This window comes from Malurus melanocephalus, unplaced genomic scaffold (assembly GCF_030028575.1).
Source record: "Malurus melanocephalus ecotype Western Australia unplaced genomic scaffold, MMel_1.1 scaffold_438, whole genome shotgun sequence".
NCBI lineage: Eukaryota > Metazoa > Chordata > Aves > Passeriformes > Maluridae > Malurus > Malurus melanocephalus.
Window position 1 is genome coordinate 538,186 of NW_026623670.1, and position 15,981 is coordinate 554,166.

The following is a 15,981-nucleotide window of genomic DNA, read 5'->3' on the forward strand; positions in this document are numbered from 1 at the left end:
CAAACAAACCCTCTGCCTTTCAGCTTCCCTTTAGTGCCCAAATCTCCCCCGAAAATGATCAGATGAGATTCATATTTATGCTTTATGCATTTATGCTTCCACTGAGTTTCAGGACAAATTTTTCAGAAGGGCATTAGTCCAGCACCATGTGCTTGCACTGCTGGTRGAGATGCATGGCAAAAACCTTGTAAACCCAGGAAACCTCTGCTCCCCCAGCACACACAGCAGGAGTCAGARCAAGGTGTGCAGCAGTGGAAGAAAGATTTTCCCAACATCAAGGTTTTGATTCAGGCAGCATGGCTGAATAGAAAGTGGCAACCTAAAAGTTCTGAAAATAYTCCCTAGGTACTTGTGTCTGTATCAGAAGGCTCCAAAATAACTTGAAAAACCTGTGCTGTGGGTCGGAGCGTGCACAGCAGTAACTCTTGCACAAGGACAGCTCCAGATTTTAGATACACAGGTGTTGAAGTTAAAATCCTGTCAAAGCCACAGATCAGAACTATTGCCCAGATCTTATAACTGTTTGTGTTCCCCATTTAAAATGGTATTTGCATAGTCATTTGTGCCAATGACAGATCCAAATGAAATGGAATGAGAAGGAACATTTACAGCTTAAAAGGTGCAGAAAGTGCAAGTACAAATTACTTCCAGACACACAGTCGCTAAACATACATTTTCTGAAAACCTGACCCATGAATCTTAATTTGTTAGGTTTCAGGTGTTTATTCTGATGGTGGAACAAGAAGGTTGTCCCTACTCCTGCTTTGAGCAACTGCAATCAGATCTGCAGAGTGAAATTCACACACGTCTTTAGACATCTCCAACATGCAGATCCATCTGACAGCACCTGGAGCTTCCTTTCAGTAAAAAGAGAAACAGGCACTTCTAAGAGACCTGATTTAGCTTTTACATGAAGATGACATGCACTGCACAGAAGAGAAGTGCTCATTTACCCCTCTGACCATACATAAGACCAGTGTTAAGCTCAAGTTTTTTACTTTTACAGACACCCATCTTTGCTCACATGGATTTACAATCCAAATCTTTGAGTCAGAGGACCAGTTTAAGTTCTGTTCTTACTTAAAGATACTTTGCATGGCTTTATATCCAGCCCGGGCATTTGTTGTTTTATTTCTTGTCCTTACACACAATTCCCTTCCAGTATCAGCAATGCTAAAACCCAGACCTAGCAACTGTCATCCCTGGTTTAGAATCTATGTAAGATGCAAGAACCTCTGATGACATAAAAAATAGACAGATTTTTATTTTCCTTTCCTTTGAAAGGTATTTTTTAATCAGTCCAAGCCAGCGTAATGTTATCTGAAAACCAAAACATACTGTATAAGCACTGAACACACGCAAGAATAAAATCACCCTGCAGAATTTCAGTTGTAAGCACATGATGAATAACCCTGGTGTTTTGGAAACCTGAAAGTGTCCTGTTGAATTGAAGCAGGTTTTGCTTGTTTTTTTGCTAACATTTTTTATAGGAAGTTATTTTTTGATAGAATTATTTGATTCTTGTACGGGCAGGTTAATTCTATTCTATCTGACATTTCCATAGCAGGAAGATAAATTACTGTATACATAAGGTGCTGAACATGTATAGCTAATTTATTCCATAAGTACATAATCAATTATCAAGACTTTACATTTGCTGACTAGCAGGGTAAGAATTATTTTACTTAAACAAGAATAAAACACTGATCATCCTGCACTGACCTCAGCTTATTAAGTCAAATGCAAGGCTTTGGAATCCAAAAGCTGTCTTACACCAAAACAGAAATCTCTTTCTGTTCTCCAGCACAATTCCATTCAATACCAGGCAAATGATATAAATCTCTTGCAGATCACAGCCTGCACAACTGTGCTGGCAAGGAGCACCAAACAAAGGCGGCTTTCAAGGCCAGCACATTTTACTAAAGCAACTGTGAATGTCTGGAACACACTGGAAATACTTCTATGAGTAACATTACTCAGAGATGTAAGAAGTCACAGGACGAAGACCCAAGTCAATAAAATTATTTGGATAAATACAAAAGGACAATTGAAGTGTGTTCACTCTCTCTGGTGAAAACATTATTATGGTGCCTCTCTGTCTCCCATCAAGGGTGTTCTGCCAGGAGCTGAGAAGTTTGGATGATGAATAAGAAGTTTACAGAAGTTTCAATGAATTGGACTAACCTGAAGAAGTAAAAAGCCATTAGCAATGCTGCTCCAAGCAGGGCGCCCACAACTATTCCTGTAACTGCTGATTCTCCGAGACCACCTGCTTGAAAAGGGGAAAAATAAACCATCAGGGTTTATATTGAGAACTATTTGCATTCATGTATTGGAAAATACACACAACTAGGAAACTAGTGACCCAAGATCAGATAATAACCAAAGCCTTTCAGAGCCCAGGACTCCATTGGAACCTGTTACAGTGTCTGCATGTTTATTTTTTGTCTTTGCTTTCCTTGGGTTTGAAAAAGCCACCAAAGCCAGTGTCAGATGAAGGCACAATTCTGGAGATGTGACAGAAGTTAGAAAACTGGCCTGRACAGCTTGGTCTGAATCATAACACAGAGTAGGATTACAGTGATGCACGTAATGGGAATCAGCCCTGAATATCCCTTGAGTCCCTYTAGCAGAAACAAACTCATTTCACCTGGGTTAGCATCACAGCCCTCTATCACCCAGGTTTATTAAAACGACTGTGATTATCTAATGGTTCCTCAATATTTTCTTTTTTTATTTCCTTAAAATATGTTATTTCAGATTAAAGCTATAGGACTTTCAGCTTGCTTCAAATCTCAACAGAGGCAGAACAGGGACACAGTGGTTGAAGAGRAGCCCGAGCTGGATTGTCTCTGGGAGGTACAGAAGAATGGCATTTTCCTGTGCATGTAGTCTGCTCCCATTTCCATTCCCACCTGGGTTTGTGGGAAGGAACAGAGAAAGAAATTAAACTGCTCCATTCTCTTCTCTCATCCTTGACCCTTTGAGGGGTTTCTGTGTGTACAGAAGGAAGAAGGTGCTTAGCTACACCACGCTGACCATAGACCAGTGTACACACCAGTTTTTCAAGGATTGAAGACTTACCAGTCTTYACACAGCAAGACCAGCAATTTGTTTCTTGTGAGAAGTTAAACCCACCCTCTGCCGCTGAGGCACCAGTATCCTCCCACCCCAATCTCCTTGCAATGTCCTTCTCACTACAACATGGGCTGCAAAGTCACTGAGCTGGAAAGAATGGACACCTGCTCTGTGGAGGGTAGTCCCAGCCTTTTGAATTCACAGATGTCACCCCATTCAACTGACTCCAGTCCTCCTCAGCCTTCTGGCCCCCTCACAGTGCCTTTTCATGACACTGAAAATCCTTCTGCACTGCTCCCACCAGCACAGCTGCTAATTATCAGTGTGATTATTCTCTGCTGGGGTTTCAGTTACATCCCTCTTTCTGGCTAAAAGGTCTCTGCAAAGTCCTAAAGCCTCCAGGGTACTGGCCTGTGCATGATTACTGTCAAGTTTAAGTTCAGGGAAGTGATTCAGACCATGTACTACCCACGGCTGCCAGAGACCATAACCTCCCAAGCAGCTGAGAGAGAGAGAGACAGTCACCATGTCTCAGTTGGACAATGTGCTAAACAATTTAATATGGCCCGTTATGTTGCATCAACACATGGATTCTTCCCTCTGGAGCTGGGGCACAAGCATTAAGTCACTAAACTTACATGATTTACACGGTGTGTTGTTTGTGTGCTCTGAAACTCGGCTTTCATCTAGTCGCAGCCTGCCGTGGTTCCACGGATATTTCACATTGGATCGAAATTCAAATCGCCCCTGCTTCCCATAGTAGTCCCCGATCACCTATGCAAAACAAGAAAGGAATGAAAAGACTGTCCTGTTAACTTAGAGAAGTCAAACAGAAAGGAGAGCAGCATCACTCAGTCTTCTCCTGTAGCACGATGCTGAATTTCTGAGGAGAGGGCAGAAGGGGTCTGTGGGAGGTTATGCAGTGCATGCCCTGCCCCAGGGGTGAACAAAAGCATTCCTGGCAGATGTTTATCTAATCTGCTCATAAAAGCCTTCAAAGATGGAGACTTGACAATCTCTGTAGCAATTATTCTGGAACTTAGCTAGCCTTACTGTCAGTTGTTTTCCCTAGCATGTAACCTAAAATTCTTCTTTTGTAATTATCCGCCACTTGTAACAGAATTGCCAGTAGTCATGGAAATTCTTCCTTTCTGAAATATTGCTTTACATATTCACAGGCTCTTATATGATTCTGCCCTCAGGCTTCTGTTCTATATAAATCCAGTTTACACAAGCTTTTTAACCTTCTGAGTATTCCCCCTGCTCTCTCTGGGTTTTTTTTTCAATTGCTCCACAATGAGTTGAGTGCTCAGGACTGTCACCCAGCTAAGTGAAAGCATCAGTGAGTGACTCCAGCATCAGGGGACATGAGCCCAGAATGTGCATGAACAGACCGAGAGCAGCCCTGCCCAGAAGGACTCRGGGGTGCTGGGGGTGAGAGGCTGGACATGCCCCGGCCATGGCACTCACAGCCCAGAGAGCCAAACGTGTCCTGGGCTGCACCCAGAGCACCGTGGGCAGCAGGGGAGGGAGGGGATTCTGCCCCTCTGCTCCRCTCTGCTGAGACCCACCTGGAGCATCCAGCCCTGGGGACCCTGCACAGGAGGGACAGGGACCTGCTGGAGCCARTCCAGAGGAGGGACACCACAATGATCAGAGGGATGGAGGATCTCTGCTATGGAGACAGGCTGAGATAGTGGGGTTGCTCAGCCTCAAAAAGAGAAGGCTCTGGGAAGACCTCATTGCAGCCTTTCAGTACTTCAAGAGAGCTTATAAAATCGAGGGAGAACAACTTTATCATGGGCAGGTAGTGATAGGATAAAGGGAAACAGATTTAAATTAACAGAGGAGAGCTGTAGATTAGATGGTAGGCAGAAATTCTTTGYTCTGAGGGTGGTAAGGCACAGGTTCTAGAGAGAAGCTCTGGGTGCAGCTTCAACATCCTCRGAAGTGTTCAAGGCCAGGTTGGATGGAGCTCAGCTCAGTCTGGTCCAGTGAAAGGTGTCCCTGTCCATGGCAGAGGAGTTGGAATTGGATGATCTTAAAGGCCTCTCCCAACATAAGCCATTCTGTGGTTCCAGGAATTCAAGCACTTTGAGTGCTGAGATTCTCAACTACACACTCCAGGCTCGAGTTTTCTGTTTGGCAGAATTTGGAGGACTTGATTATAKTCAGTTAAAACATTCAAATCTTGTATTCCTGTAGTTGTTGATTTTGACACAATAGATTATTCTGGTGTTATGGCAGTATTTTTTCATACTACCATACTATAGACACACACACACAGAATGAACTAGGCTGGAAGAGACATTCAAGATCACCAAGACCAGACCATTCACAAAGACACTTYAGAATTTCAGTCCTGTCTTCAACAGTTTCAGGCTTTATTCACGGTGACATGCTGAATGTACTTCAGAGTTGTAGGACTACTCTGTGCTAACAGTAGTAGGTCACTCATCTGAGAACAGTTCTAAAAATATTTATGTGAAGAAGCAGGACCACATACTGTGACACTGCCATGGTCTGAAGCAATGGCAGAAACAGAGCAATAAAGGTATTTGTCCCACCATGGTTGAAAAGCAGAAATTAATACACTAGGTTTAGAATTGAAGGCACAGATAGCCTGCTCAAATCTTTCACCTAAATTTCATTTTGAAGCTAGTGAGTTTAAAGAACATCTGATCTGGTTAGATACACAAATGGGRATTTTACAGTAAATAAAGAAACTCCTTTCTCTTGCAGTTGCAACTGGGAAATAAATCCTTTGAAAAATGAGTGTTTTCAACATTTGTTCAAAAATAAAGGCTATATCAGTAAACTGGAAAAATTGAGACCATTCACACGCAGCAGATCATTTACTAAGAGACTGTCTAACTTATCAAACAGGAGTGGGAGAGTCCTCTACCAGCAAGAAAGTATGCAGAATAGTTTAAGTACAAAAAGCTGTAAGCAGCAGCCAGGTGGATTCAGATCAGAAGCTGGAGATATATTTTTGAGGAGCAGGAATGGTTCATCTGTGGAACAAACACTGAGAGTACCCTATTCTATCAGTCTCCAAACCAAAAATKAATGCCTGCTACAGGATGAACTTCAATAGTGTAAACTACAGGCTCCACACAAGGTTAAGAAACCTGCCTGTGTCTAACACAGCAGAGGTCAAACTAGAAAATCTAGGTTTTCTTCTAGCTTTAAACTCTATGAATAGACCTGGGAAAACAGCTCTGCCCAAACACACATCCATTTGGCACAGTTCAGCTGAGAAACATYCTCATACAGACACGGAAAAAATTGTCCAGATGAGTAAAACAACTTATCAAAGAAACAATGTTTTCAGAGTGAGGCAGGAGGGTAGAGATTAGGGAGCAGACAAAACTGGCCAGTAATTGCATGTAAAATGGTAACTGTATTTATATTCATATACATAATAAAGCAAAGGGAAGTTGCACAATAAGTTGAAAGAATAAGTGTAACCTTTTGTAAAAAAATGTAGTTTAAATTGCAAATGAAAGAGCAATGAAAGGATGGGCAAGAGAGGGATGAAAGGATGGGCAAGAGAGGGAGATTAAATTGATAAATGAAATAAAAATCTATTGGGCTGACAAACAGAAGAAACATGTTTTCATACCAAAGTTATCCCAAACATTCTGTATTCCTGCTGCCCCTGGGAGTGTCTGCACTTTACTGCTGTAGGTTTTCCATCACGTTGCACGCTAAAACATACTAGACATTCTCACACTTTTGAGTTTGTCTTGAATTTGTCTCTGCTGCAGTACCAACAAGAACAATGTAACTTCACTGGATTCAACTCCACAGGTAGAAATATCCAGCCAAGACACTGCTGCTTTATGTTTGAGCTTGTTGAAATCGGGGAGACCAGCAAAGCTGAGGCTGATGCTGATTTTGCAACTAACGAAAGTGTTACACTGCAGCTGGACTTAGGGTAATGCATGCATTTACAAACTCAGCCCAGACATGCTATTCTCTGTGTGCASCTGGTGCCGTTTCTCAGATGCTTCCACAGTTCAGCTCTCCACTCTTTCAGCACCCAGGGGAATAACCTATCTGGTGTATATGGATCCATCTGGTGAAAATGGTTCTTAGACACTGACAACAAGGCCCTCAGTCTTGCTGCCTCACAAACAAGGCCAGGTAAAGCCTGGCCAGGCACTCCTGCTTGTGACTGACCACAGTGTAAGATTTAAACACCTGTATGTGCTGTGTTAATACATCAGGATAACTTGTGCATCACTGTTGCTGTAATATTTATCTGTCTTCCCAACAATGAATAAAAGGCCTTGCTCTGTTCACGCAATGATTTCTCATATTCAAAACTGTCAATGCTTAGCTGGCTTGTGAGAATTCACCCTTTAGTTAAAAACTAGCATAATGTGAAGAAAGCTGTATTGTAAAAGAAACAAAGAAAGTTTAAAACCTTAGCCTAACTACYTCGAGGTAGCTACTTTACAGAAAGGATTTGGTCTTAATAAGATTAAGCCAGCAAGTAAAGAGATGATATCACATTACTTTACACTGAATTACTAATTCATCAGTRGCCAATTGCAATGGTGTTTGTTTCCTTACCTCCTGTGTGCCCGCCTCCGGGTCTGTCATTCCAATCACAGAGAAATCCCCGTATCTGTCTCCATTGGCATCAATGGACACCTGCCCTGCAATGCCTAAGGAATGGCATGTGAGGAATCAGAAAATTAATTAGTTAAAATACTCAGCCTTTCCAAGCAAAACATGAAAACAGTGGACAGGTTTTTACAGACCGATATGACAGGAAATCTCATCAGTCTCCCAGCATTTTTGTTGGCATTCCAGAAGAAATTGTAATTTCATCTCAGTGTCTGCATTCCTGAATTCTTAACATTTCTACTTTTTAAATATCAAATGTGTGAGACTGGCGAATACGTGAGAAAGATCTATTCCAAAAACCAGCATTTAAGAAYAAAACAAATATATAATCACATATAATGTGAATTATTTATGGAGAGCCTAATCCCAAAATATCTGATGATGCCTCAATAAAGAAAGTCCAACTTGTACTACAGAGGACACAGGGGCACAGACCTACATCCCAGAGGCTGAAGGGGCTGCTGCATGCATACTCAGTCCAGTGTTGTTTCCATCTAATGGGATACTGGAGATGGCATGAACAAGGGGAGCCATGTGCACTAGATATGCTTTAAGCCCTGCATTCAACTGCATAAGGTCAACTACATAATACAGTGCAGTTTGGTTTATATTCTTAGACCCCCATTTCACWTCTTTTGTTTCACTTCAATAGTTTTACTGTTTCTAGAAAACKTCAGGCAAACTGGAAATCATAGATTCAGGAGACATCTCAAGTTTGAAAAGGCTTCAGGAGATCCAACCTCCAGCTCAGAGCACAGTCAGCCAGGAGGATGCTCCATGTTTTATCTGCTCTGCAAAACCTCCAAGGATGGAAACTGCACAACCTCACTGGGGCAAACTGTTTGATCTGGTATGGGAAATAAACACATCTTAGGATTTAATCTGAACCTCTTTTTTAAATGTACGTCCTATGTGTAAAAAGTATGGCTTCAAATTCTTGACGTGTACATCAAACAGGTTCTTTAAAATCCATCAAACAATACCAATTAACTATGATGTCTTAAGACTGCTGATGTACTTTATCACCTCAGATATTCCAGACTGCRACCCTCCACTGCCTGCCACCAAACACAGCCAAACTTGCCCCTTGCAAGGCAAACAGGGGTCAGTGTACATCCATGTCACACAAGTGCATGCCTAGACCAGGCACAAAGCTATGGAGATTCAGGTCAGATACTCAGAGTATAAATTTCCCCCAACATGCCTAATGACAGCAAGCATGCAACACACTAACACGCCTCCATTTATTCTGTATCTGCTCAGATTTAGTGGTTCAGCTTGCTGTGGTTTTCAAAATATGTAGTGGTAATCAAAGATTATTGTCAAGCATCTATTTCATTATAACAACACAGTAATCAAGCAATTGTCAATTCAAGTACTGCAGGGGAATCGAATGGGTGTAACAACCTGAGACACTGAAAGAAGAGGCCACTCCAAAGAACTGTGATGTCCCAGCTTACACTAGAATTTGGATTCTGGTTCTGGCAGGAGATGCTAATTGGAAGACACACCCTTGTGACCTAAGAAGACCAAAACTCAGTTTCTGAAAGTAGGTGATGAAATTGAAACTTGAAATTACTATGGATTTTTTTTTTCAGTGGGAAAGACTAWTTTTTTATTTGAATAAAAACCGGGAGTTTAAAATATTCACATTTTCTGCAATTTCCTTAAGAAATTGAGGTAGGAAATTTTGAAACCACCTTAATGAGGAACTGCATTTGCATGAAAGCTGAATGATTTTATCKGTACTTTCTTTCAGTCCTTTTATGTGAGATATCTACATACAAAAAATTCTGCCTTTTTTTTCAGAGGAAACGCCAATGAATAGCAAATATTCTCCACAAAATGTTAAACCACGTTGTCTTTAACAACCCAATCAATAAGAAATCCTTTGATCACCACAGCCTTACAATGTCTATCCTAAGCCCATAATGTCTGTGCAGATGTGGCTGGCAGATACAGAATTCTGCAGGAAGCAACATCCAACAAAGTGCCAAGGCAATCAGATATCTACATGTCAGGAGTTAAATTAATGTCCTTAATGAAACTGGAGTTGTCATTATAAGGCCTGCAAAAGTTGAAGGGAATTACAAAGCTTCAGTTCTGCAGCAGAAGCTGATGTGCGTGTGCATGAACCGTGCTCTGTGATGCTGCATCCTCTGCTGAGAGGGGCTCACAGGCAGAATAAAGGGAATGATCTTCCTTAAGGAAACAGCTTGCAAGACATTGAGTTAAAGGCCTCTTTCAAAATTAGTTCTATGTCCAGAAAAGTGCTGTCACAGGGAGGAAAGGGCATATGACTTAAAAGCATTTTGACCTTTTCAATTGCACGGTCACAACCCAATTTCAGCTACATTTTCAGAACAGGTGGAACAGGTCAGCCACCAGCAACAATCTGGTTTTCTCAAGTGGGGAAAGAAATTTTTTTTTTCCTCCTGCCAAGATTTTGCAAGCAAGGTGTGAGAATCAACCAGGTAACCCACGTGGGCACACAACACTACAAAGGATGCAGAGGCACACCAGCTGGTGGTTTCCCGGAGCACAGGGACAGCAAACACACAGGCTGTGCTGGGGCATGTGTTCATGCACAGTAAAACCAGAGAGGCAAATCCTTAAATACCAGATTCCCTCCCTTAAAACAGAGTGTTTTGGGAAGCCATGGATGTGAAGGGAGGTAGTGGGATGCCAAGCACAACCTCCAGCTGATGCAGGACTGCTTATGGGATGACTGCAACCAGCATCATTTAAAGCAACCCATGTATTCCCTTAAGCTGCCCTGAGTATTCTTCCGCCTCGTGTTCACACCACAATTTGAGAACAGAAAACTGGTTTGGAGCTGCTGCTCCTCCTACACCATGTCCAATGTGTTCTTGGAGCTGAGAACCTGGCCACTTAGGTTTTTCTTCCACAGTCAAATGAATCATTCCCTTTTTATCTAGGGGAAATGTTTCCTTCTCTCAGGAATTTCCACAGGAAATCTTGCCAGTCCTACACCAAATGACTGGACTACTTATAATAAATGGATGTAAACATTTTAAGAGATGAAACCAATAATCCTCAGTTTCCTTATTACAATTCTTACCTGACAAAAGTATCWGCATTGCTTTTTATCAGCAAGGTGGCATGCAAATGCCAGTTGCAGAAAGGCACAGAGCTGTTCATCTGCTGCCTCCAAGACAACACACACAGCCCCTGAAAGAGGCTGGGGGAAATCCTTCTAAGGCCCAAAGGAATCCCGTTGAGAAACACAAAATAATCCCAACCCTGGCACCTGCTTGCTTCCATCCATTCCCAGGCTTTCGAGATAAAAAAGTGAAATGGAAAAAATGAAGCAATCTCAGAGCTAATAGATGAACGTGAGCAAACTGAGCAGCTGTAATCTTTTCAAAAACAAAGAAGGAGCCTGAGAAAATTATTGGTATTTCTTTACAACATCAGTGAAGGTCGTTAAATTGTTAGAATTTTTTCAACTGAGTTAAGACCTCAACAGTTGGTGCAAAAAAAGTCAGACTGGTGAGGTATGTGAGCCAGCCTTGAAGATGTCTGTATTTTCATACAATTACTTTCCTCTCACTTAGGAATGGAATAGGCATGGGTCCTTACTTCGCACAGAACAAAGACCTGAGTTTTTTTTACTCTGGAAGCTGGAATTCCATATTAATTCTTACCTTCGTATGTTCTGTTCCGTGTTTGCTGAACAATTTTTTCCCCATCTTTCTTACTGAAACCAATCTTCAGGACTTCCTGCAAAGCTAGAGCATAAAGAAGAATAGCATCATGGAATCCCTCCACAAACATGTTCACCTAAAAAAGAAAGAAGAAAATAAAGATAATGGCAATTGACACATAATAAAACTTTTCTTTCCTAGGGAATTAACTAGAGAGAATCTACAAATTAACCGAAGTGACTGATTTGGAGAATTACTTTCTCAGACACCAGAACACAAAGGAATATATCTCAAAAAACCCTTGGCAGGACAACGGCAACTTYTGACACACTTTTAAAAACAATTAACCACTATCTGCTATTCTGGACATTCAAATCACACTTTAATGTTGTGTCTGAACAGCTCTGCAGATAGGGGAGAAATCTGCAGATTCCAGTTCCCATGCCCAGATGCACAAATTCTGCACTTGACCACGTGAGATTCTGTAAGGTGCTGAGCACCCTCATCCCACAGCAGYAAGTACAAGCCCCTCCCTCTGCACAGGGGACTTAGCACCTCTCAGGACTGGGAAGTATGTTCCATCATGGGTTTTTTTTGGAGACCACAACTGGTGGATTTGCTTGTTTAATGATTACCACTTCCATTTCTGGCCCTTGTTTGGCCAAGCAGCTCTCCACAAGCAAATGAGCAATGGAGAAAAGCACTGACCCTTTCCAGTACTGTGTTTTCTGGAACTGCCACGAGAACCTTTTCCTGTCTCTTATAGTTTTCTCAGTAAGTGACAAGAAATGAATGAAATGTTGCTATATAACCCTAACACAAAAGAAGATTACTGCCAATGAACCTTCCTAGGCAACCTAAGAATTTTGGTCTGTGAGTTACAATAACAGTCAAAAGCTCAGTGCTGCAGAAAATCACAGGTTCGCTCAAAGAAGTCTCATGTGCTTCAGTGATRAAGGGATTATGATTTCAGGAGTGGAATTCAAATGGAGAAGCTGATGCAGCATGGCCTGAGCAGAACAGGCATTCCTCCWCTAGAGCAGCAACCCACATTTCAGAGTTCAGTACACTCACTCRATGCACAGCAATTCAGAATGAATTATCTTTTCAGCTGCAAGATGCTCCCATCCACTCTGAATTTCACTACAATAAAAAAGCTCCTGACATCCTAGCAAAGGTGTAACCACATTATGAGGTCTCTTACTGTCACTTCCAGAGAACTCACCTCTACAAATATTCTCCTGGATAGATGCAACATTTAGTTTATCTTCCACTTCAGTGTATCTGAACCATTTAAGATGCCAGTAAATGAAGTGTTATTCTAACTTTCACAGGTTTAGCTGGACATTGAAAATGTTAAAAACCAAAACATGTGGCCAGTTAACTAAATAACTGCTTCATAGATAAAAAGTATTACATAGTCAATTGGCTAAGCTGAACTAATCAAACCCTGATAATGTAATTACATCCAAGACATTCCTTCACTCTTAAAGCAGTTGCCAACAGTAAGGAGAATTTCAGAATTATTTACTGATAACATGAAAGTTTACATTGCTCTGACATTTAAAACTGGACTTTCAGTAACTCCAASCTATGCTGCAGCTGAATGCATCACATTCATTGGGGAGAAGAGCCCACAATGAGAGGCACAGAACAGCTCAGCTCACTGACAGCCAAAGACTRAAGAGCAGCTGCATTTATTCTAAGCTAAGGAAAAAAGCATGAAAGAAGAGGTGAAAGTCAGGCTTTTGGTGGAACAAAAAGAGCTGATGGACAGAGTGCATACTAGGACAGGCTTTGCCAGCAGGGGCTTTAACTTTTCATAATTGAAAAAACCCAAMCCAGACCAAGAAACCACAAAGCTCGACAACTGCTTCATGTGMCAGTGCCAGAGTCCAAGTGGCCTGTGGATGATCAAACTTCAGCTTTCTTTATGTGACATTCTTTCTCTCAGGAGAGAAATYAGACTCCACAGTAGCTTTACCACCCTGCTGGCTGATTTACAATTTGGCATTTGTGGTTGGCAGTGGTTGGCATTTGTTTCAAAGAAAGCTATTTGTCACTTCTTTTGTCCACAGCAAAGAGCTCTCAGTGTAACACAGCAACCCTCAAAATCCATTTTGTCAGCTAATTTGCTCAACCTGAAATCTACTCATGCCACCAGCCTGAAAACCCTTCTGTAGACACTGCAGATTTGCCAGATAAGCCCTGTCAAAACTCACTTAGTAATATGGGAAGTTACTGCCACAGACTCTTGCCAAAGCTCCACTTGGCCAAAACCGCTGGCTGACATTACATGTGAAAAATCATATTAGAAAATTGCCAGAAGGTCATTTATGCCACCGCCCAGCTGCTCACACACAAACCCCAGCATTTCATCTTATGTCATCAAGGAAGCCGGAACTTTGGGTAATTTATGCCATTTCAAATCTTTTAAAAGAGCAGTACTTACTGTTTGCAGATTGGATTGCACTTACACTCCCAGCCAAACCATGTGCTGGGCACACCTGAGACCTTTCATATTAATCCAGGAACAGGTTGAAGCAGCARTTCTTGAAAGGGAATACAGGACCCCATGAAGGGAATGAAGTTTTCCTGCATATCATCTTGCTCAATGATTTGTAAGTTACCYCAATTGCTCACAGACCATGAGCTGCATGATGTGTAGGACAGAGGAATATTAAAATGTGAAGTGACAGCTGCAATAAATTTTGAAGTGTTTGGTCYTTGTTGCAGGAAAAGTGCTAAAATGGGCTAAAGTATAAAGTATACATTCCATGAATGTTTCAAATAGGAATGAGAGTAAATGTGAAGACGTCTTCACAGACTGCTTGATGGTGTCCACTGTAATCACCAGTGTGTTAGTTCAGCCTGAGACACCCTCAGGATAAAAACTGAACAGAGTATAAAATCTATTAAAGGCCCACTAATGTTACAGGTAATTGAAAGTTCTTTCAGTTGAGCTCTAATAAAAACCAGGTATTTTTTATTACAGTGTTTTCCATTTTCATTTATGCTGCTTTTTAATTACAGGTGTGAGCAGAGCTCCAAATGCAGTGATCACAATTTGCATTTCAGATCTATAAAACATTGCTGTCCTTGGCCCACACTGCACAGCAGGGTCACCCCTCAATGTGGCAGCAATGCCACTGGCAGCAGAGAAGCTGCTAGGTTTGCTCTGCAGATAGGGGAGAAATCTCTGGASGCTGCAATACAAATATGTGGAAACCCCTTTCTGAGCTGTCTTCTGTATTACTTTCACATCCTGTTCTAATCCCATATACCTAAAAAGCAAGTATGCTAACTGAATAGGTGGCTAAGATATATATACCCATTTTATCTTCCTTTCTAGTCTTAATTAATCATCTTCTACCAGAGAAAACAACCAAAACCCAACAACCCCTCTCAGTGGAAATCACATGCATAAATCTTGCACAGTTCAAAGTTATAGTTCCCCAAGCAGCAATATTGTGACCACACTGTTCATATATGCCAAGGTGTTAACAGCATACACAGCAATGCAAAACACTACCGATGTGGAACACAGCCAAGCTACAGCTATGCAGGACCCATAATTTTCCATATCCTGCCTACTGACTGTAAAAYAAGATTATTCTGTTCCATCTGGATTATTCTCTTCCAGCTCTGAATCACAGCAATTACAGCAGTCTGTACCACCTCCATGCTTAGGGGGGAGCATCATCATCACTTTTTTTTCTACGGAAAAGGCAAACAACTAACACTTCTCAAACTTGGTCTCTGCATCTACTTTCCAGTACATCCATAGCAATTTTCAAGTTGTCAGACTACAATTCCAAAATCAGTGAGGACCTCGCAGAACTGCAGCAGGCTGAACACAGATATTTTGCAAAAATCTTACCAATTTACATATTTGACATGACGGTTCCCTTTCTTTGTGAGCTTTTCCAAGAAGCTCTACATAGCTTCCTTCTCTTACATGCATTCCTGACTCAYATCTTTGGTTGTTTTCTGCTCACTATCCAGCACTATACTCCTCACTTARCTCTAGAGCAGGGATTTCTTTCTTCAATACCATTTGTTGATGTTGCTTATTCCCATTCAGGACTTTGCCACTGCTGTTCTAAGTACCTGTTTATGGTCTGAGATGGTCAGGGCCCTCAGCAGTTCCTCAGTGAGTTCCTATGATCTTTCTCTGAGCTGCACAAATCTAGAACAAGGTGCTCATGATTCCCATACAGACRAAGATCAATAGACAGAAATGTTCCATGYTTAATTTTTTTAAAGATAAAGTGTMATTATTAAAAATYGATTTTGTGTTAAACTTCTTATTTACATAGGCCCAGTGAGAAACTCTGGGTGGAGCTGACAAGAAGATTGAGAACATGAAGCTGAGGGAAGAACATTCTTAACCTGAGCATTACYTGAGACCAGGTGAAGTGCATTCAAGCCAACAATGCCATGTGCAGTTTCAGCTTTGCAGTACAGAATCAGTTCTACTGCTCTAACACTACCACRTATCATTGTGGATTATCACAGCTCCCACTAACCCACCATCCATCTCCTTAGATCCTCACATGATTTCTTCATGCCACTCTGCAACAGAAACTCACAGAGC

General features: G+C 41.5%; 1 protein-coding gene across 2 annotated transcripts in view; it reads right to left on the reverse strand.

Annotated features, from left to right (window-relative positions):
• The window catches only part of NPR3 (natriuretic peptide receptor 3), a 44,560-nt gene that overhangs the window by 7,391 nt on the left and 21,188 nt on the right, over positions 1 to 15,981 (reverse strand). The window contains exons 4-7 of one of the 2 annotated variants that reach the window (XM_057380164.1): positions 11,385 to 11,520; positions 7,660 to 7,754; positions 3,717 to 3,852; positions 2,185 to 2,269 (exon numbers count right to left, since the gene is read on the reverse strand). In XM_057380164.1, the coding sequence (XP_057236147.1) occupies positions 2,185 to 2,269; positions 3,717 to 3,852; positions 7,660 to 7,754; positions 11,385 to 11,520 (452 nt within the window). Of the gene's footprint in view, positions 1 to 2,184; positions 2,273 to 3,716; positions 3,853 to 7,659; positions 7,755 to 11,384; positions 11,521 to 15,981 lie in introns of both variants that reach the window. The other variant, XM_057380162.1, reaches the window with a different exon arrangement.